General features: G+C 43.7%; 1 protein-coding gene across 1 annotated transcript; it reads right to left on the minus strand.

The window, feature by feature from the left end:
- Window positions 1-768: 768 nt before the first annotated feature.
- On the minus strand, window positions 769-22,000 carry klf5l (Kruppel like factor 5 like). The gene is made up of 4 exons (XM_015961944.3): window positions 21,754-22,000; window positions 11,067-11,997; window positions 10,261-10,320; window positions 769-3,241 (listed from the first exon to the last, which is right to left on the minus strand). Exons 1-4 carry the CDS (start codon window positions 21,892-21,894, stop codon window positions 3,063-3,065), a joined length of 1,311 nt encoding a protein of 436 aa, XP_015817430.1. The 5' UTR covers window positions 21,895-22,000; the 3' UTR covers window positions 769-3,062.
- Window positions 22,001-22,422: the final 422 nt, after the last annotated feature.

Genomic DNA, 22,422 nt, shown 5'->3' on the forward strand with positions numbered 1-22,422 from the left:
CTTGTGAGGCCAGGCTCCTTGCTTGCGAGGACGCTGTCCTTCCTTGGTCAAAGAAACCGGTTACATAGAACAGACTTGCATCACGTGACCGCGGCTTCCACGGCGATCACGTAACGTCAGGTGACATGGGAGATAATGTTATATTTTATATGTATTAGTTTCAATATAAATATATAACAAGTCTTTTGCTTCTTAAATTGTGTATATGTTTATTAAATTAAATATATAAGTGAGTTACTACCCGCTAGCCACCGAAGCTGCAACTACTAAGCAACTAACCAACCATAAATGACTTCTTTGGATCTAAAAAAACATTTTAAAGTAGCTGACTTACTTTTAAACTTGAAAATTGTCCCCGAGGTAGCTGCTGACTTCTGATCCACCGTCCTTTTGAAAATAATTCTGGGTAATTTCTGACCAAGGCTAGGCTACAAGACACCTCCCATATATCCTTGCTCAGCTAGCTAAACGGCTAACAAATGGAGAACACACGCCTCGGTAGAACATGAACATTGGAACACGTCTTGGCAGCTCCTGATGACGTATCTCCTAGGCAACTGGGGCGGGGCCAAGACATCAAGGCAAGGTTCCTTGGCATTGAGAAACACCCCTACTTTTCATCTGGCTTACTTCCTGAAACAGAGCGCCAGAGCTTTTTTTCCCACAGAGATCTACTCACGAGGCATTCGTTTATACTGGACACCACTGCAGGTGTGTTGGAAAAATGTGGGTCTTTAAAGATGAATGGAACAAAAGACAGTTTTCAGATTATTTTGGGAAAATTTTTATTATTATTGTTTCAGTGCAACGCTATTGCTGCACCAACAGGAAAACAAACAATTGTTCTTATTCGTTTTTACATCAGCAATTCAACGACTCTCACACACGTATCAAAACAAATTACACAACCGATCTAAAGTCCCATTAGATATTAAAAAAGAAAAATATTATTATTATTACTACAACAGTAAATAAAACCAATATTTACAGTCTTCTGCTGAAGGTAAAACTACAGGTATGTACACAGTGGGTGGTCAGAGCCCCCTCTTCAAGAGAGACAGGAGAACTTGCTTCCTTGGTGACGAAACAAAAATAAAAGTAGAGCCATCGTTGTTTTGAAATAGCAGGAGGTGTTTTGTTTCAAATCAACAGAAAGATTTTGGCCAATTATGTTTTTAAAAACCTCCATGGAAGTGAGTGAAACAGTTTGCAGCGCAAAAAGAAAAACATGGGCCTGGATAGCACCTTCTTAGGGTTCTACAACCCCCCAAGGTGCTTCACAACACAATCAGTCACACACACATTCGCACACTGGTGTTGATGAGCTACGATGTAGCCACAGCTGCCCTGGGGCGCACTGACGGAAGCTGCTAAACGCTGGCGCCACCGGTCCCTCCGACCACCACCACCAGCAGGCGAGGAGGGTTAACAGCAGGAGCCGGTATCAAACCCACAACCTCACTGGACAACCCTCTCCAGTTCCTGAGCTACTGCTCAGAGGGGTAGTGGAGGGTGGACGAGTGGTTCTAGTCATCACTGACTCCTTTTTAAATCCCGATGTAAACTGGTTCTGTTCCACATAAAACAGAGAAAAGAACCATTCCATTTCTCAATAACTGGCAAGGACGAGACATCGATTTGATACAGATTCTTACTTCTCTCAAAGGAAAACAGCTGAAAATAATCACAAAAGACCTTAAAAAACGCCAGCGTGTGACCGTTTACATGCATCTGAACCAGTCAGAATGACAATAAAATCAACTGCAAAGCTTTTAAAAGTCACTCTGCCACATCGCCACCGCATCAATCACGACGTTTATGACCCAACGCTGGTACAGGATGTCAGTCGTGTAGCTGGAAATGGTTAACTGATGAAGTGATCGCTGAACATGGAGCCATAAATCAAAGGAATAAAACATCAGCTGCTGGTTTTTTCCCTGAATCCAGACTGAACTTTCCTCAGAACCGGACGGTTGATTTATTGGCAGATTTTAAGCTGAATTATCTGCGTTGCAAATAGAGCCTGAGAATTTGTGTTGCTAATGTCTACAAATCCAAAGCAAAACCAAATGAGCGGGCCGGTCTTTCAGTGTCTCGGCCCAAGCTTTGGTTTAGCAGAGCAGACGACCTTTACTACGTAGGAATACATAAAAACCTGTTCTGCAGGATAGAAAACACCAGAAAGACTCTGCTGAGCCTGCCTTTTGTAATTAGTAATGCAGATAAGTTAGCCAATCAGAAACCAGATTACATAACACACATTTGTTGAACAAATACAGGAGATATGAAAGAAAGAGCAGGAAAGAAAAACAGTGATGAATGGAAAAAGCAAGCAAACTTCAAACTGTTTATAAAGGGACTTAATCACCGTGACAACCAGCAATGTAATAGACACAAACACCGGCTCCTTTCTCTGAGCTCGGCTGGTATGACCTGCACTGAAACAGGCAGAACTAGTTGATGATTAACACTTCCATGGAGAGTTTCCTGATTGAGTTCGTTGATTATTATTTTTTTTTGTCTCCAAACACCAGATTTTATCACAAGGAAGTTAGATTATTATTTATGTTAACATTCAGTAAAATAAAAAGTTGTCAAGTATGAATTTCAATACATTCGTTATATTCTCAAACACACACACACACACACACACACACTTATGAACACATATGTACACAGGCAGGACAGAAGGGATGGTTTCCACCTCTGTTTGAAAGTTCATTCCACCACATTTTAGAGGATGGTGAGAAGAAGACAGTCAGGTGTTCGTGCTTTGAAAAGTGAAAAAAAAAAGTTTTCCAGGATTAATAATCAGTCCCAAATCCGTCACAGGAGCTCGGCACAAACGTTTGAGGCATTTGCAGCTATGATGGTGCCAATCGGGGAGAATATGTTTCTATGACCTGCTTTTAATCAGTTCACCTCACAAACTCAGAGACAGGACTAGTCACCAAAATCTTTCTGCAAAAATGTTTTATATTTTATGAATGCCTGCTGGTACTCAGCCCCCATCAGTGCAGGGAAGTGATTCTGGGTTTGGTTTGCACTGTGATCGGTTGGGTTTAGCTCTGGTGGCGCTTCATGTGCAGAGCCAGGTGGTCCGAGCGCGAGAAGCAGCGGCTGCAGGCGATGCACTTGAAGGGCTTGGCCCCGGTGTGCTTCCTGTAGTGTCGGGTGAGCTCGTCGGATCGGGCAAAGCGCCAGTCGCAGTTGTCCCACGTGCAACGGTACGGCTTCTCACCTGGAGAACAAATGAGAACAGCATGAAGTCATCAGCAAACATGCAGAACGTTCACACCAAAAATCATCTACTTCCTGTGTCAAAAAGGAAACTGTAGGGTGTCATGGTTACTTTTAACATATCTGCAAAGGTATGTTTTTAAACATTTTAGGGACAAAACATTGTTGTGCAAAATACTCTTAAACATCAAACTTGAAACCCAAATCTTAACTCATTCGCTGCCAGCCGTTTCCTGATCGGTAAAGCCCTTCGCTGCCAGCGTTTCTCACCGTTTTTACTGTTTTTTTTTAAGAGTCACAGAACGTTGTGCGCTAGGATGATGTCAACGCCAAAACAACCAAAACAAAGCGGAGACTCACCTCTTAAATCAGGAAGAATCCGCCCGTTTCGAGCGTTATTTGTTCTTTCATAATCCGTTGTTGAATTGTGATCGGCAGAAGTTTTTCCGGTTTGTGCCTCACTTTTTTTTACAGCAGTGGCCCAAAACGATCTCCTAACACATGGATGTTCTGCTTCCTGATCACGTGACGTGTGACGTATGCGGATGAAGATCGGCTTTAGAGCTGAGATGTTTGTTCTCACGGTGCGGGGGCTCGCCCGACGCCCACACAGTAAAAAAATGCAAATGACGACTTAGCAGTGAACACTTTTAGGCTTCTAGTGAATTTTCTATCCAAAATGGGAGGTTTGAGATATTTCAACAATTCTGTTTTATATAACTTTTTGTTAGCAGCATTGAGCCTCAGCAGGACGGTAGGCTATGTTTAGGGATACATTTAATGTAGATAACTTTCTGTAGTTAGCGGAAAGTGTTGATCAAGAAGTTCTACAGAGACACAAAATGGCTAAAGATTTAAAAAGCACGAGGCATGGATTTAAATACGATACAAGCAAAATGCAAAAGAAACGCATCATAAACAGGTTGAAGTCTTTGGAAACCAAAAAAAAACCAAAAAAAAAAAAAACCCCAAATAATTACTGTAGCGTGTAAAAGAACGATTATTAAAAACAACATTGGTCCAATTGTCACAAACTCCCATTGTCCCCGTCCTGTTGAATCGGAGACATGTCCCACTGGTTTTAAAATAAGACAGAAGAAACGGGTAAAAAGACAAAGAAGCTGTGAAATGAATTCAAAGCAGAGTGGAAAAACAAGCTGAGTAAATCTAACACGACAGTTACCCGACTCCACCCAGACACTCACATTTCTGCACCATGCCGCAACGTGCTGTTGCCAAATAGTGAGCTAATCATCAACAACATCCTGTTGAATGGCATGTACGTGCCACAAGGGAAAAAAAATCATCTTTTATAAGAAGAAATCAATCAGTGAGAGACGTGAGCACAAGCGACTTCAATCCAATTCTTCAAACGATGGCAAAAAAAATGAAACAAGAAAAATGAAGAAAATGGTTAGTTTTTTTGGAGATTCTGGTAGGTAGAATAGCGGATCTGCAGAAAACAGGAAAAGAGAGCGATGGCGCGACCCTTGGAAAACACGGACAGGTGTCAAAAAGCACCACTGATTAGTTTACAGTGATTGGTTTGGCTTCTTGCATGTCCTGTTTGGGGGAAAAGACTTAACATTCTTCATAAGCGATGAACGTCTAAAAACAGCTCAAATATACCGAATAAAAGTACTGGTATTAACCATGAGCTTGAGAACCGCGTGAAGGTTTATAAAAACAATTTAGGAGATTGGAAGGGTTTTAACTCATTCACTGCCAATGATGATTAAAGTCGTCATTTGCATGTCTTTACTGTGTGGGCGTCGGACGAGCCCCCGCACCGAGAGAACAAACATCTCAGCTCTGAAGCCGATCTTCATCTGCATACGTCACACAACACGTGATCAGGAAGCAGAACATCCATGTGTTAGGAGATCGTTTTGGGCCACTGCTGTAGAAAAAGGTGAGGTGCGAACCAGAAAAGCTTCTGCCGATCACAATTCAACAACGGATTATGAAAGAACGGAAAAAGCTCGAAACGCGCGGATTCTTCCTGATGTAAGAGGTGAGTCTCCTGTTTGGCGTCGACATCATCCTAGTGCGCAACGTTCTGTGACTCTTAAAAAAACCCAGTAAAAATGGCGAGAAACGCTGGCAGCGAAGGGCTTTACCAATCAGGAAATGGCTGGCAGTGAATGAGTTAAAGTAGCAGAGACCCAATTCAGCCCAGTTAGCCGTTAGCGCAGTCACTTAGGATGTCCAGACTGTTGGCTTGAGTTGGGTCCATTTGGACCAAAGCTTTTAGCTGACTGCATCACAGCTGAATGATCCCAATGAGGACTAGTCATCCACGCTAAACCAGGTCTTTAGTCAACCAGAGTCACAGGAGTGTGACTCAGTGTTGCTGTTGGGTCATTAAGCGCTCATTACCAGCGTGGGTCATGTTAGCGCTGATTAGATAGCCTCAACTATTGACCATCAATCACTCAGCAGCAGCTATTAGAGACGCGGTGGGGTCCAAAGAGCAAACAGGAGGGTCAAAGGCAACAAGGAAAGGTGTTTGTGACTAAAGTGTCATCAAATAATGACCCAAAATTATCAAATCTAACACATCTGTGTTTGTCTAAATACTTAAAAAAGCAGCCTCCTCTTTGGACAATATCCTGCTCCCAAAAGGAAGCGGCTGTTGATGTGTGTGGAGTTCATAGATCTCCATGTAGAGGTCCTCACTCCACAGGTGTGTTTGGCTTTGCTTTTTGTTCTCGCGCCGTCGAGGTCAAAAGCACATTTGGCTCCTCTTAGACGATTACCTCTGAAAGCTGGCAAACAGGCCGGTGAAATACGACACATCCGAGCCCAGAACAAACACACTTGACTGGCGCGTTTTCCTGGACAAGACCAGGAAGGTCGGGAAAAACGACACCCCCAGATACACGCAAGGTTTAGCCTAAAGACACATGCCGAGTTTCTGGGATCAGGTGGCTTGTTGGAAGAACTACAGTACTACCTCTGAAGTTACTACGGCCACACGAATAAACAAGTCAATCACAACAAAACACTCATCAGAACTGAGCATCAACAAAAACCTTTTGTAAAACCAGATGTACTTTACATGCAGGACAAATATTGACTCCAAAAGAGACTCTTTAGTCTCGCTGACATTTTAAACTGCAGCGTGGGAAATGACAAATGCGTTTTGGAGCAGAGCGTGCTTCTTCTGGGCTTTGCTTCCTTCATGACTCCACGCAGACTGATGTAATCTGGATGAAAGTGTAATAATTTCTTTTTACAACCATCTCTGCCTGCTTTTACAGAGTCAAAGAGCAAACACTTTCAGGCTCTCCGGAACGCCCATAAAGGCTTAGTGGCCCCTTCAGCTTTATCAGCTCGGTTAGTGTTTGTGAAGAGGGCTTGGAGGGTTCCTGAAACAGGCCGACGGCGTTGTTCCACGCTAGATTATCCAAAGTCAAAGTGAAGAGCTGGTGGAGCGGCCATGGTCAAGGCTGACCTCCCCAATCAGGGTTGTTATGATAGACATGAAGATAGAGCTGCAGCTTTACAGCCTGCATGGTACCAGAAGGCTTCACAAACAGAAACTGTAAAACCCACAGGTCTGTTCTGTTGAACCATGAAGTTAAACTTAGTTTATCACTTTGTTTGTTGGTGACAAGCTGGAGCCCAAAACTGCAAGAAATGTCAATCAGCATCAGGCAGATTTGGTTATTTTATAACACATCTGCTGCATTTGTTGAATCTGTGCAAAAATCTTCTAAAGTTTTTATTAGCTTTCATTTCAAAACCCTCCATAGAGCACAGCATGATTTCCAACCCAGCCCCCCAAACGACTCACATTTCTTCCACTTTGTGACATATCTGAGTAGAAATTTTACTTTTCATCTTGAACAATGTTCCAGTGAAACGGGCATCAAGTGAGGAAGTTTGGGAATCCTCACAACCGTTTACTGGGATTTCTCAGAAATTTTCAAAAATTCACCATATAGTGATTTAGTGCTGAAGCAGGGAGGACTCGGAGTGCTGCCAAAGCAGTGGTAAGCAAGGTAAAAATCACCAAAGGTTTCATTTCGAGACTCAACTAAAAGACACGCGGAGCAGAAACGAGGCGTAATCACCACAAATCAAGAAAAAGATACGAGCTGAGAAACCGAAGGCAAATTCCTTGATTGTGTGACAATCTTGACCAATAAAACTGATCCGGACCCTGAGAGCTGATTGGCTGAATGCGAACCAGGTGAGTTAATTGGCATGTGAGTGAATGGAAGCTCAGTGACAGGAAAATGGGAATGCAGTGTTTAGGAAAACTAGAAAGAAAAAGGAACGGTTGTTGTAACGTTCATGTTTTAGCTCCTTTTAGGTTGGATGTTAATGAAATGATGTTAAGAATGTCACAGACTGTTGACTAAGGGTTAACAAGTAATTAGCTCTAAAAACTGTTCACACAGGATAGGTAGTGTACCTTACAGAACTCTGGCAGGAGAAGCACTTCCAAATTTGATGTAAATCCTTACAAACTCAAAATTTACTAATCAGATGTGCAGTTGGTGGCACCTGATTTGTTTGTAAAATCTATTGAAAACATAGAGACACCATTATGAAAAAGAGGACTGTAGGGGTAAAAGTAGGTCAGTGAAAAGAAAGAAGACTTTCCGTCACTTAAAAGAGAACCAAGAAAACTGACGATGGGAAAAAAAAGTCCCTCATTAACCTTATCTGGTCTTATCAGCAAGTCAGTCGATCTTTGTCCAGAGAATGTAAACAAGGGTGCAAACACACCGGGCCGCTTAAGCTCCGACACAGTGTTCAGATAAAGACTAAAAATAATAACAATATGTTAATCTCAGAGTCAAGAGAAGCTAGTGCGACGTTGGTGAAAAACTGTGAGCTGCATGGATGAACGGGCAAATTAACATAACACAAAATGATACGTGGTGTTTCTTTGGGATTCAGAAGAGAAGCTTACATAGCAAGGAGGAGGAGTTGAAACAAAGGGTAAATAAATTGAGCAGCCAGTGGATTAGACTGGATTATTAAAGTAAAGGCAAGAGTACCAATTACACAACCCTGAGGGATTCCATGTGCAGAAAAAAACTCATTCCTAGAGAAAAATCTGTTATCAGTTTAAAGTGACAGGTTGTTTAGTCTACATAAAACGGCTGCAGCCCTTTTCCATTTAGAACAATTCTTTCGGTTCGGAGCACTCGGCCCTGTTATTCTTTTCACTAATGAGTCACCGTCAACGCAAGACTAGGTGGGCTTGATTTAGCCGGACTTTCAGCCTTTTGGTGAGGTTTAAACAGATAATATGGTGATAAAACGGTAGCCTTGATTGTAAAGTGATTAACAAAAACAAAACATTTTAGTTTCTATTTTTCTGTTTTCTTACCACAATAAATAAAGTTTAGATTTCCTTATTCACTTGTTATTTCAATTTGCAGTGGTCTCTAGAATAAACAAATGTCTTGCAGGTTGATCTCTTTGGGGGGGAAAAAGCTCTGGCGCCCCTGTTTCAGGAAGTAGAAGTTAGCCAGAGGGGTGGGGAGAAGAAAACGGCAGGATTTGGAATCTTGGGCTCATCAGTATTCATGATATTTGGACATCTTGCTTCTGATTGGCTAACAGCAACATGACTTTTAACTGCTTCCGTTCTGTTTTTGTTGTTTGGATGTTTTAACTCCACAACTGAAGCAAGCCTGGAGGGGTTTCGCCATGCTGTGGAGCTGCTAATGCTTACAGTTAGCTTTTGCTAGCAAGGACATGCTATATCAGAATTTAAAGAACTAGAGGAACTTTGAAAGATTCCATCGGTATTCCAGGCAACACTCTAGGTGATTTAAACATTTAACTGTCTTGCTGAATATATTTTGGTTAGATAAATGATATTAAACAATAAGTGACTGAAGTTTAGTTTGTGAGCAGTTTTCTGTCTTTTAAAAATCCTTTTCCTGATTGTGTTTACATCATTTCTTCTCTATATTGTTTACTTTTCTCATTACATATTCTAAAACCTATTTGTTTTGCCCTGCTGTGTCCTGCGGCTTAAACAGCCCAACATCCCCATCGAGACTCATAAAGTTCCATCTTATCTGCTCCTGATCGCTCGTTTCTATTTGCCCACTCGTTCGCTGGAGTGTTTTCACGCCGGAGGAGCTGTGCGGCTTTCCTTGCATGAGTAAATCTCCAAAATACAGGTTGAGTTGAGGCCGCTGGGAATCCACGGGGTTTCATCTTACAGAGGGGGAAACATCGAAACCAGCCTGCCCCCATTCTGCAAACCCCCTTACCTTCCTGCTTCTAATTCTGAAGAAAGAAAAAATGACTGAAAAGCAGGAGGAACTGGTTTGGTCTTCATTTAATAGCGTGTCTTTCCTTATTTTATTATCCTCCTTTCTTTTTTTGACTCCTCCTCCCTTCTTTGTTCTCCCGCTCTTAGGAAACATGGAGGACAAGTACGAGCATGAAGAAAGTACAACAAAACACAACAAAACAAACTAAAATTGCCTGGACGTATTTTTTTTCTTATGAAATGTGTTCTCCTTCATCTGTGTGATCGTCACAGGGCGTACCGAAACTGGCTCAAAGCAGCTAAAATCACAGGATAACATCCAGGAAAGTGGCTTTTCAAAATAAAACTTTAGGTTTCATTTCTTATTTTTGAGCTTAAATAATAATTATTTGATTTAGTTTGTATTTTAGGTTTTTTTTTATTCAAAAAAAAAGGTCTCCGCTCCATACATCATCCAGTAATAATAATAATAATAATAATAATAATAAATAAATAAATAAATAAATAAATAAATGTTGCACATAACTAAATGCAATGAAGTGCACAAAACCAATTTTTTATTTCGGTTTAAAAATAGGGTTAAGGTAATTTTTTCAAAATAAAATACCCCCTATACTTTTTTAACAGATTTTTTTCATGAAACGACACACAGACCATTACAGACTGAAATGATGAACACATGAAAAACAAAAACAGCAGCCAGCTGAGAGCAGAAAAATCTCCTTCCTGTCATTTCAGAACCTGTGTTTGTCATAACGGACTTTTCTCACCTGTGTGTGTCCTTTGGTGCGCCTTCAGATGAGAGCTCTTTGTGTAAACTTTGGTGCAGCCTGTGAGGAAATCAGGAGAGATCATGATCCATGTGAATACAGCAGCGTGAAACATCAACGTGCAGATTTACATCAGTTTGAGATGAAAGAGATGGAAGAGAAAACGTCTCTGGATCATTAAAACACAGCGACAGTTTAGGCGAATGCACTGTGAGCTCCACTTTAATCAGATAAATGCTGCGTCAAGTCAAATAGAAATAGTGCAGAATCCAAACAGCTTTTGTATTTTCTATGGTTCTGCAGTGGAAACACAGAATTGTGCAGCATTTGATCTGAGACGAGTCCACAGACGAGGTTTACTGATGAAGCCGAACGGTCGGTTCAGTCTATGCGTCGTCATTATTAGCGTGTGGACCGCAGCCTGCATGCATGGCCTTCGATTAGAGTTTGTTTACACGACAGAGACTCTGGAGGCAAAACTTGTCGGAGTGGTTCCACGCTGAAACTTATTTTCTTTACTCATTTGTTTATGGAACTGTTAAATCCTGCTGCAGCCGTGATGGAGGCGGGCTCTGCTGGGATCTGTCCGTCCGGACTGATCTGGTGAGAACCTTGGAACCTGCTTTAAAATGTGGAGTTACCTGGTTGTTTTTGCAGGTTTGGTTTTAAGCGTCGTCCGTGTTCCATTAAAGAAAATAAAACCTAGCTGAGAGCCTCTTGATTCCCAGGAGGAGTTATTTTCTCTAATTAAAGTCATTAAAAACAAAGCCACACCCATTTGTGCTGTGATGAAAGAAGGAGCTCACCTGGGTAGTCGCAGAAGTGGATCCGCCTCTTCTCCAGCTCTGGGTTGTTCCGCCTGTTGTATTTGGGTCCCGTCAGGACTCCCTGGCCGTGTGTCATCAGGAGGGCGTGTGGGGACAACCCCATCACCTTTATTCCTCCCAGACGCTGCTGGTACAGGGATGGAGCCTGAGGCTGAGGAGCCAGGCTGAGCAGCTCCGCCTGACCATCTGGGCTCCCTGGCTGGGAGTTTGGGGGTGAGGGCGGCAGGCTGTGTGGCGCTGTGTGCTGGGACGCGTTGTTCGGAGCAGCCTGGTAGTACCCGCCGTGCTGCAGCTGGGGATCTGCCATCATGTAGCTGCCGCTGCTCGTGGGCAACGTGCTGCTGCTGAGGTTCAGCATGGTTCTGCCGCTGGTGTTGCCCTGCGCCGATGGGCTGCTGTGCGACAGGGTCATGGTGAGGTCAGAGCTGGGGATGGGCATGTGGTAAACCTGCAGCTGAGGAGGGGGTGGTCCGATGTGGAGTTCCGAGTCCAAGCTTGGCTGCTGAGCCTGCTGAGCCGGTGTGCTGGTGTTTACCCCTCTGGAGCTCAGGTCTGGTTTTATAAAAACGTTGTTGACTACCGGCGGCACGCTGAAGACGGAGGTGAAGTCCGGCAGGGCCTGGGTGGGGGCGGGAACGGAGCAGGGCATCTCCAGCCCAGGTTCGGTCTTGATCTGCTGCGGCGTGAGGGTCTTAGCGGTGCTGGGCCTGTAGAGGCCCGTGCGGAGGTGGGTGGTGTTGGGCAGGATGAGGTTGATGTTTAGGCTGTAAGGCAGGATGGGCTTGTCCTCGGAGAAGTACTCGTCCACCACGGAGGCGCTGTCTCGTCTGTACTTCTTATCGTTGTCGATGGACGGGGTCAGAAGGGCGTTGCTGACCTGGGGCAGGTACTTGTCCAGTTCTAGTGGAGTCTGAAAACAAAAGGAGGAAAGGTTTAAAAGATCAAACTAAAACTTTTCAGTTTCCTTGAGCCAAACAGGATAATAAAATACAGAATTTTATATAAAAACTGCATTTTCTGGCCAAAAAGGAAAGGGCAACACAAATCTAGCCGAGGAAAGACTAAAATCCTATAAAAAACCTCTGAATTCATCACACGAAACACTTGAATACTCTCACATGTTGGGAAGTTTGACCAAAAAAAGGTAACATTTATAAGATTTTGGGCTAAATCTGCGGAATTCATAAGAATAAAACTCGTTTGAAATCTTGAATGGATCAAGTGGAAAGTGTGATCCGAACAAATTAAGGTGCAACAGTGTGAAAGAAAACACGTGAAGGAGATGAGATCATGAGATGACTTGTTACAGCACAAAATCCAAACTCGAGCGGATTTTTCCAAAACCCTTTTAAGAGGACGAGTGAAACCGTTTCTGCTCGTGGTTCAAGTCTGACTCACTGAAAGCTGCAACACACGAGGCTGCTGAAGAGCAGCAGAGTCGGCAGGACTGGACACGCAGCGTGGAGGAGAAAATAAACGTCATCATCCCATCTTCATCCCCGATTAACCCGTGTGTGTGTTTACGTCTCATTCAGAGAGCAAGGAGGGACTTTTAGAGGTGCACAAGAAGCTGTTAATAGTCTGGGACCGCATGCACGACACACACACACACACACACACACACACACACACACACACACACACACACACACACACACACACACACACACACACACACACACACACACACACACACACACACACACACACACACACACACACACACACACACACACACACACACACACACAGGTGTGGCTGGTGGTGATGCACAAAGAAGAAAAATGTCGTGGGAAGAAAAAACAACTCCCAGACAAACCAAAACAAAGGCAGAAGGCACGACAACGACGCAGCGAAACCTAAACACCGTCGGGTAAAAATAGACCTGCCCGCCGCTGCCGATCAGAAGAAATGAGCGGTGGGAGGAGAGACCAGCGGTGGGTGCAGAACAAGAAACAGAAACAGGATCACAAATCTTTTGGCTTCAAGGAATCTCCTGGTGGGGATTCCTAGAAGGCGTGTTAGAGTTATTTGGTCTAAGCTAGCTAGCGCTACAGGTAAAACTGGAAAAATCTGAATAAAGTGCAAACGCCCAATTTTGTCAGCAACCCAGCTCAGACCGAGAGACCATCTAAAGGCTCAGGAACCTTCTGCCTGCGTTCTGGATTCATCAGCTGATTAGAGTGTGACACTTTTCACCACAATCCATGTTGGTGTTTCTAATGATAATTAGCACCGACCACCTTAAACAGTCACTGATCTACATTAAAAAGTTACTTTCAGACGGTTTTAATAAAATCTGTTCAGCAGTTTGTGAGAAAATCTGCAAAACAGGACAGGAGGAATGTTACTGAATTAGAGAGAGAGAGTTAATTCTGTAAAAGTCACAAAAAAAAAAAAGCAAAGAGCTGAGGTGAATGAGCCCAGAAACAAAGAACTGGTTCATCACTGGTCTTGAATAGAGTCTTTGGTTCGTTCCAGATTTGATTCTTTTGGAGAAACGAGAGGAAATGAAGAGCTGATGGGCGCGCACGCGCACACACACACACACACACACGCGCACACACACACACACACACACACACACACACACACAGACACACAGACACAGACACACACAGACACACAGACACGCACACACACACACACACACACACACTGATTATTAAAAACTGGACATTTTCAAGGCTGTAAACATTTCATATTTTTGCTCAAAGTAACTTAATTTTCGTGAGAAATCTCAACGTTGTGACCGCTGTGAGAAGCAGCAGTTCATAATCAAACAGGAATTCACTTCTGCAGCAGGAAAACCACAAATATTAAAATAAAATTATTCATTTATAATGAATATGTTGCTTTAAATGTGCGTTTTTGTCATTCTTTGTGCTGAAAACAACTCTTCTTTAAACACAATCATTTTCATCACTACACAAGAACCTGAAGTGTTCTGGTTGGTCCTGAAACCAGAGAGTAAAGCCAGAGCAGGTGAGCTGACCACCTTGTTTTGCGTATTTCCAAACACGCTCCTCTGCAAGTCTCCGTTTCAACCCTTTGGTACCGGCCTTTAGGCACAGCATCGACGCGTTTCACTCGCCACCGATAAACTCTCACGGACTTGTCTGCTGTGCGATCGGAGCGGCCGGTGAGGAGAAAGCCTTCGTCATTTACCAAGTCAGGAAAACAATAACAGCCCTTCTGTTTCTGTCTGACGGCGTCGGTGTTGTCCTTCCAGGAACAGACACGAGCAGCTTCAGTGGCTCGGAGGGTGCTGGCAGCACCGACCTCTGGACGCCCTTGGTCGAGTCCCCTGCAGCTCTGTGATTTACCTGCATCTTTATTTACCATTAACACTCACTTCTCTGACCCTTGACCTTTTTTCTGGAATGCATGTGAATAAAGCACGGGTGAGCGAGGTGGAGAACGGTCACTGTTGCTTTATCAGTCACTCAGAAATGTTTAAAACTTTGAGTTAATTCATGAAAATGTAGCGGAGTTTGTCCAAAGAGCCAACAGGATCCAGTCTGAAGCAGAACCAGAACCCAGTCCAGACGTCTGAAAAACTCCTAAACCAAGAGTCTCTCATTCTTAAGCCACAACTTCTCAAGCCAATAAAAGTTCAGCAGAAACTTCCATAAAAGCTAAACGGCTTTCTGCTGCATGATCGGGTTCCTCAAACATTGTTAGAACGTCGCGGATTCATTAAGCAGGAGGAACGGCAGCTGGCGGCTCGAGGAGCTGCGTCTCAGAAAGTCGCTCTTTTGTTTTATCTGGTAAATATGGAGAATATCTTTGGGCGCTGAGTCAGTTAATAATTAGAGAAATGTACAACAGCCCTGCTATGAATCTTCCTGCCCGATAACGGTCCCTTATCAGCCCAGTTTATGGGCCAGGGTGGGAGTTTCCACACAGCTTCAGGTCCAAACTAAAAGATCCACAAGATTCATACGGCATAAAGGCTTTTGATCTTATTAAATAAAATCAAACTTTATTTTTATTTATAAAGCACTTAATCATACAACACATGTAACTCAAAGTGCTTAACAGATTAAAAAGGCCCCGCATGCCCACAATCCCTCCCATCCCCAGAATTTAAAAACAGTCTGAGAATAAAAACATCTTCACAACACTCCTCCTCCGGCGCACACACACACACACACACACGCACACGCACACGCACACACACACACACACACACACACACACACACACACACACACACACACACACACACACACACACCCGAAAAAACACAATGGTCTGAGTTTAGATGAGCCAGACCAGCTAAGATAAGGAAAAGCCATCAGGGGAGCCATCCGCCCCGACAGCAGCAGCCGAGGCACCGACACAGGGCGCCCAGGACAGGGAGGGCGAAGACCCCCCACCTCCACCCAGACACACCTGGAAAGCACCCAGGCCGCCACAGCCGACCACCGCCCCCGGGGCAGAGGGCTCCCACAGAGGAAACACTGGAAAAACGTTAAATTAAGGTTAAAATATGAAATGATAAGAGCTAAAATGAGAATTGTGATATAGAAAGTTGTATAGATATTAAAATGGAGTCAGAACCAGAAGTTTATGAAACCAGATGTGTGCAGGAGCCTTCAGGTCAGCACAGAGCAGGAATCATGTCTGGGTCATCGGAGCTAAAACTTTGTTTATGGCCCCTGATGAGAGGCGAGGCACAAAGAGCGGCAAAAACAGGTCAAGAATAAACAAACAGAACCTTCCTGCAGCAGAAGACGTGCTCCAGACGTTTGAGTGATTAAATAAATTTAAAAATACGTGAAAGAATAAGATCTTATTCATCTAAAACTAAATAAATGTTGGTGTTAATCTACTTCAAGACGTCCTTCGTGAGTGGTCTAAATGAGCAGAGGAACGCATAACTACATCATCCATCCTCAGTCCAGGATGATCACAACTATCCTGGAGACTCTAAAGAACTTTGTCGTCGGTTTAAGCAGCAGTGGGCGCTTACGGCGCGAGCAAACTGAGAAGGTCTGTCGTCCAGAACTACAGGTTTGGAGACAGTAAAGCTTTCCAGGTTCCCCACTGGGAAGCAGCTTGGTCCGCTTTTCCACGGAGCCGAAGGTAAACGGTGGCAGTCGTTACTGGAGATTAGGAATGATGCAGGAGACGAGTTTGCACACCAAAGCCACAAGGCAACAGGGGAACAGCTGTCTGGTGGGAACGCGGCCCGGTTGGGGCATGAGCGACGGGACGAACACGAGCTGAACGGCGTGAAACGCACGGAAGGATGCCACCGCTTGGTCCAACAACGCTGCAGAATATTGGTTTACCATACTTTAATTCTGAATTTATATAAAATCAATCCTGGTCCTTCGGGATTGACATGCTAACGGCTAGACTGAAAGCTACCAAGGTTGTTCAAAATGTTTCTTATGTCCAACATTTTCCAGCGCCAATATTTTTCAGTAAACCTTCATTACTGCCATCTTGCTGCGTGCATTCGCAGGTTATGTAGAAGCAAACACATCAGCGGCTAAAGGTGGCCCTTCTGGGGCATGGAGGGTCCATTTTAGCAGGATTTTTAAACATTTTTCTCTCCTAATAAAGTCCAAACATTTCAACTGTCAATGTAAAAAATTGTTGACAAGCAGAAAAAGTTTGTTGTGCTTTATTTAAAAACTGAATGTAAACTGCTCAAAAACAGGCTTTATCACTAAAAATGGTTATGAAGACATTCAGACTACACTCTCACATTATTGGAGGGCTGCACAAGCGCCGGATCTGATGTCATTTTGAAAATGTTAAAGTGAATGAACTTATTTAGAACCACTATGATTATTAGAACATCTTAAAAAGGCAAACTGGATGCAGAAGTCCATTACTCAGCTTGTGAGGCTTCATCACCTCTCAGTTATCTGATGATTCATTCAGATAACACACATCCTCCTGGATGACAGAGAGAAAAAAAACAAATGTTTCATCACACACTTCCTCCTCTGCCGAGGAGAAAGCGACGAGCCAAGATGGCGGCGGGTGACACTTGTTCACACACAAATCAGCTGCTCGTGAAAGTCAAATCATTAGTGAAACCACGACTGCGCCAAACCTCAACTTCATGAAAGGGCCTACTGGTGGAGAGCACACACACACACACACACACACACACACACACACACACACACACACACACACACACACACACACACACACACAGGATTTCTATCTTGATTATTGATCTTCAGGAACGACTGGGCGTAGCTTGAAGTTATTCTGTAACCTATCCTGTCGTCTGCTGTGAGTCTTACAGGAAACCCACCGGTGATGGAACCGCAGAACAATCTGGGATTGGTGTGTCTTCAGATACGCGCTCACTAAAATCACTGGGCTGTGAATGAGACGCAACAAGAAGCTCCAGATTCTCAGAGGGAATCGGCTATGGTTGTGTCACAAATACTGGAGATTTATGTTCAGTCTGGACTAAATACGAATAAACATCTCCAATCAGTCTCAACTCTGTTGCAAAGCTCTTCACCTCCTCCTAGAGCTCTCTCTCTCTCTCTCTCTCTCTCTCTCTCTCTCTCTCTCTCTCTCTCTCTCTCTCTCTCTCTCTCTCTCTCTCTCTCTCTCTCTCTCTCTCTCTCTCTCTCTCTCTCTCTCTCTCTCTCTCTCTCTCTCTCTCTCTCTCTCTCTCTCTCTCTCTCTCTCTCTCTCTCTCTCTCTCTCTCTCTCTCTCTCTCTCTCTCTCTCTCTCTCTCTCTCTCTCTCTCTCTCTCTCTCTCTCTCTCTCTCTCTCTCTCTCTCTCTCTCTCTCTCTCTCTCTCTCTCTCTCTCTCTCTCTCTAAAAGCAAAACTGACAGTAATTTGGGGAACCTTGTTTTGAATAGTTTTTGTTAAGTTAAACTTTGAAGCAACATGACAAATCAGCTTTTTTTCCCGCTTCAGGATCTGACGACGAAGGGAAACTGCTGCATGATGACAAGGATTAGAAAAGGGGATACTAGTGGCATGGTTGTTACCCGAGAATTTACGCCGTCTGCAGCTCATGAAACCCACATTTTCAGTTAAAGCAAAATAAATAAATACGGATATTGTTGCATAGCTGAACAGATTTAGAGGTGATGCATGGAAAGACTTTTAATAAAAAATAAAGACACTCTTCAGTGCAAAATGTTTTGGAACTTCTGACATTTTACGAGTTTGAAACGAGGCTAAAAAACACAAGAAATTTAACCCTTTATACTGCAGCGGAACGCATTAGAGAACTGTTCAAATCTTGATTTGAGTCTTAAACCCAACAACTTTTAAAGGTGTGGTTCATTCCTTTACTCAATACATTTGCAGTGGTCTCTAGTAGGACTGAAGGTCTTGTAAAAAGCTCAGATGCTCCTGCTTCAGGAACTAGAAGTCAGGTGGAGGAGAAAGTAGCTTCAGACTTCAGGATCTGGAGCCTTATTTCCTGATTTTCAGACGTCTCTCCTCTGATTGGCTAACAGCAATGACTCTACCCCTGACTCTGATCTGCAATGTTGAAGTTTTATCTCTAAAAATGACACAAGCCTGGAGGAGTTCTGCTGTGTGGTGGAGTTGCTAACAGTTAGCTTCTACTAGCAGAGACGTTCTCCTGGACGCTAAACCAACAACAGCCTTCCCCGTCGTGAGTCAAGATGGGCGAGTCCATGAATGTTAAGTGACAGTGTGACGTAGATCTGTCAGGGTTTTCTATCCTAGTTCCACCAAAAGCTAATAAAAAAATGTAGGAGACTATTTTCATGTTCAGTCTGCTTGAAAAACTCAGATTGACCCATTATAATCAGAAATAATTCGTAATGGTTATATCAGTGTTCCACACCTTTAAAAGTTAGGTTTAAAAGCTTTCTTAAACAAACACTCAATGTAAAAATGAAGAAGAAAAAAAGCAAAAATTTAGAGTGTTAAAAATTTTAAAAAATTGTTTTTTAATGTAAGAAAAACAAAAAACTAAAGAATTAGAATCAAATCCGTGCAAAAATCAACCAGAAACAGCAACTAAACCTTTAATGACGGACGGACTGAAACACTCGGAGTAAACGAGTTAGAGGAGGAACGCTTAGGAACATTCCTGCTTGGTTTTTTTTAACAGTTGCTGAATTTTTCCAAAGACTCAAACGATTTAGTGCTTTTGTAATAGAAGCCTCATAAAACTCTGCAAAAAGAATAATTGTTAAACAACTGTCCTGGAATCTGTTTTAGTCCACGTGAGGCTCCAACCAGGAAAAACCCAAAGTCGTTCCTCCCTCTCTGCTAAATGAGCGAATCGGGCGGAGTCGTGCAATTAGAAAGGTATTCTTTAGTGATGTTAACGAGAGCAACGGACAACTTGTGGTTCCTCGTCAGACAAACTGACTCCTGAAATCACCGCTTTGAGGTCTTCAGATTTCCTGTTAAAACCATCATTATAAAACCTTTATTATTTTGTCTATTAAAAATGCTGAAAATCAGAAAAAAAACTGAAAAAAGTCCAAATGAAAGAATCATTTCTACCAAACCAACGCAGAAAAGTGTAAAATAAAGAGATGTTGTTTGCTTCAATGTTTTCTGCCGTTGTAAACAATTTTATGATAATTTTCCTTGAGTTTCGTTATTTTCCTTCGGGGGGGGGGGGGGGGGGGGGTCATCACGAGTCTGTTTTCTGACCTCAGCAGGCCGACTAAATCAGATCCAGACCAGCTGGGGATCAAAGGAGAGCTCATTAGCTCTGACTAAATGTTTGCTTTAATAATGGACAGAAACCACAACAGAACTGCTTTCAGGCAATCCACATGACGTCCACCGACTCTCCTGGTGTCAGACCGCACCACTAAATACACGTTTTCTAGACCATCACATTAGTTTTCTGATTAAAGTTGTAATCAGAGGCTCGAGCTGCAGAAAACAAAGATCTGTGCTCGCCAAGATCAGCTACGGCTTGAGCCACGAGGCGTTCATGGTCGGCTGCAACTTTCTCATGAGGTCGGCATTCGTCGCTCTCTTTCTCGCCTCGGGGAGGATTATGGGATACGGGCCCTGCTCAGACAGGTTGAGCAACATACAGCTGTCACGACACGACAGAGTTAAGCACTCTTTAAAAAACACAATTACACAAAGACACGTCTGAGAGGAGAAAAAGGCTAAAAAAAACAAGCCGGAGACGGGCTTTTGTTGGGAGTTTTCTCTCCTTCCTGAACTCTCGGTGAAGTTTGGAAAAATCAGACGAAACCCGGATCACGGTTTGGGTTTTGTTTGTATGAGACAAGGGCAGCGTGAAACTCCAGAGCGAACAGAGAGCACATCAGGTAAACCTTCAAGCTGCCGGCTTAGAAAAATTTGCCTGAGGGGTTACTATTTCACTTAACCCGACTTCTCTGTACTTGACGTAATGTTTTGCATGAAACCAAGCAGTGCGTGTTGAAGCAGTGAGAAACGAGCAAAGACAAAGATTTACCTGGTGCAACACTTCAGAGTGACCCAAAAAGGCAAGAAAACAAGCCACAGGTTGAAAATATGCTTCAAAGTAAAGGTCAACCAGTGAATGGTCAGTATCTGACTACACGAGGAGGCGAGGTTCGGGTACATGATCCGGTCGATGATTGACCAGAACAACGCTGAGCTGTTCTGCGTGGGCCCGAGGATTCTGCCGTACATCGTGATTCACAAAAACCCCGTAGGCAAACAATCCAGTTAGGGCCGTAAATGCGTTTATGACCGTCGATGCGTCCCACGTTCATCTGGAGTCGGACTCAGGGTCGTCTTAAACGAGAAACACAAGGATCGTTATTTAAAGGGGATGAGTGCTTGGGAGACTCATTTGCAAAGCCAGATTCTGGATTTGTCTAGAAAGTCTCGAAAAATTTGAAAAACAAATTGGGACCTGCCAGTTCTGCACTCCTGCTCACATGGGACCACGCCGGCTTTAGGTGTCTGGATCCAACACCTGTTTACCAAACACCTGGCATGAGCCCAGAACCAGCAGCTCACGGAGGGGTTTGGTTTCAGCTAGCGCCTTGTTGTGATCATGCAGGGCCTTTGTGCAGCCATGTAACTTTAATGTAGCTGCATGTCTCTGCTGTCACTGGTTGTTTACGTCAAAGACTGGAGCCAAAAAGCTACCGATCCTTCTCTAATAATCGATAACTCTCTGTTGCCTGCTGCAGAAGGGCACTAGCTACTTCCTGAAGTGTTTCACACATGAAGCACCATAAAGATGAACGTGGATGAGCGGGGAGAAGGAAGGGACAAATCTGATGATGGATGAGATTGTTTGGAGAATCAGAAAGTGAACACGAGCTCAGCTTTTGAGTTTGTGCGATAACATATTCAGATTATTCATCATTATTTATCACCTCCTGAAATTGCAATATTCTGTATTTAATTTTTTAAAAGACATACATGCTTTAGTATAATATTTTTAAAACATTTTCGGGGCATTTATAAAATGTAGAATAAAAAAAAATATGCACAAAAACTTTCCTTCCACCATTGTTTCTCTTGTTACATGGTAATTCAGGTGTCTTTGTTGTACAAACTGCCCCTCTTGAAGTCTGCAGGTGGCCTTTCCAGCCTAGCAGGCGTACGTTTAGGACTTTAACCCGCCTACCTGCCAGTACAGGTGAGCTGGAGCTCCACAGGTATTCCTGGAACACCTGTAGGACACGTAAGAGGGTTAAACCTGCATTCTCACCCCGGGTTTGACGTCTTCAAACACAGACGTGTCCTCAGCTCCGTCCGCCGCCGACATCCGGACCGGTTTGAGCTGCGTGAACACCGCCCGTTCTTCGGGCACATGCGGCGGATTCATGGCCAGTCCGACTCCCGCTGCCATCAGACTCAAATCTCCGACAGAACCAGGGTTAGAGTAAACACGGGCCGAGCGCTCACCGACTTCAACGGAAGAAGCTGAAGGCAATCCACAACTCTCCTGGTGACTTCTGAACCCACAGGTAGGATTTAATACCTGGCGAGGACAGCCAGTCAGAGCAGGGGGGGCGGGGCTCACCTGCTGCACAGAGAAACGCCCCCTGCTCACCGGAATCTCATTCTGATATAAGGTCTTAAAATCGGACCAGAGGGTTTATCTAGGGAAAACATTTCTGTCCATCATTCCATCCATTGTCTGAACCATCTCCAGCGGTCAATGGGCAATCAGGCGTGGTACAACCTGGACAGAGCCAGTCCGTCGCAGGGGAAAACATTTCGTTGAAATTATTTTAATTTTGCATATTTATGTTTGGACATCAAACAGAAAACAAGGCCTACCAGCCTCACTTATTTGTTTAAACAATTACAAAATAATTGGTGTTTGGGAATATCTGAGTGAGTTCCACCTGAGAACCAAATTATTTCCATGAGC

This window comes from Nothobranchius furzeri, chromosome 10 (assembly GCF_043380555.1).
Source record: "Nothobranchius furzeri strain GRZ-AD chromosome 10, NfurGRZ-RIMD1, whole genome shotgun sequence".
Lineage (NCBI taxonomy): Eukaryota > Metazoa > Chordata > Actinopteri > Cyprinodontiformes > Nothobranchiidae > Nothobranchius > Nothobranchius furzeri.

Excerpts from the sequence above, each read along its gene's own strand:
- klf5l (XM_015961944.3), bottom strand. The coding sequence starts at position 21,894 with ATGGCAGCGGGAGTCGGACTGGCCATGAATCCGCCGCATGTGCCCGAA. Across the intron at positions 11,998-21,753 it reads TTGAAGACGTCAAACCCGGG|ACTCCACTAGAACTGGACAA; the intron begins GTGAGAATGCAG and ends TTTTGTTTTCAG. Across the intron at positions 3,242-10,260 it reads GCACCAAAGGACACACACAG|GTGAGAAGCCGTACCGTTGC; the intron begins GTGAGAAAAGTC and ends TTTGTTCTCCAG.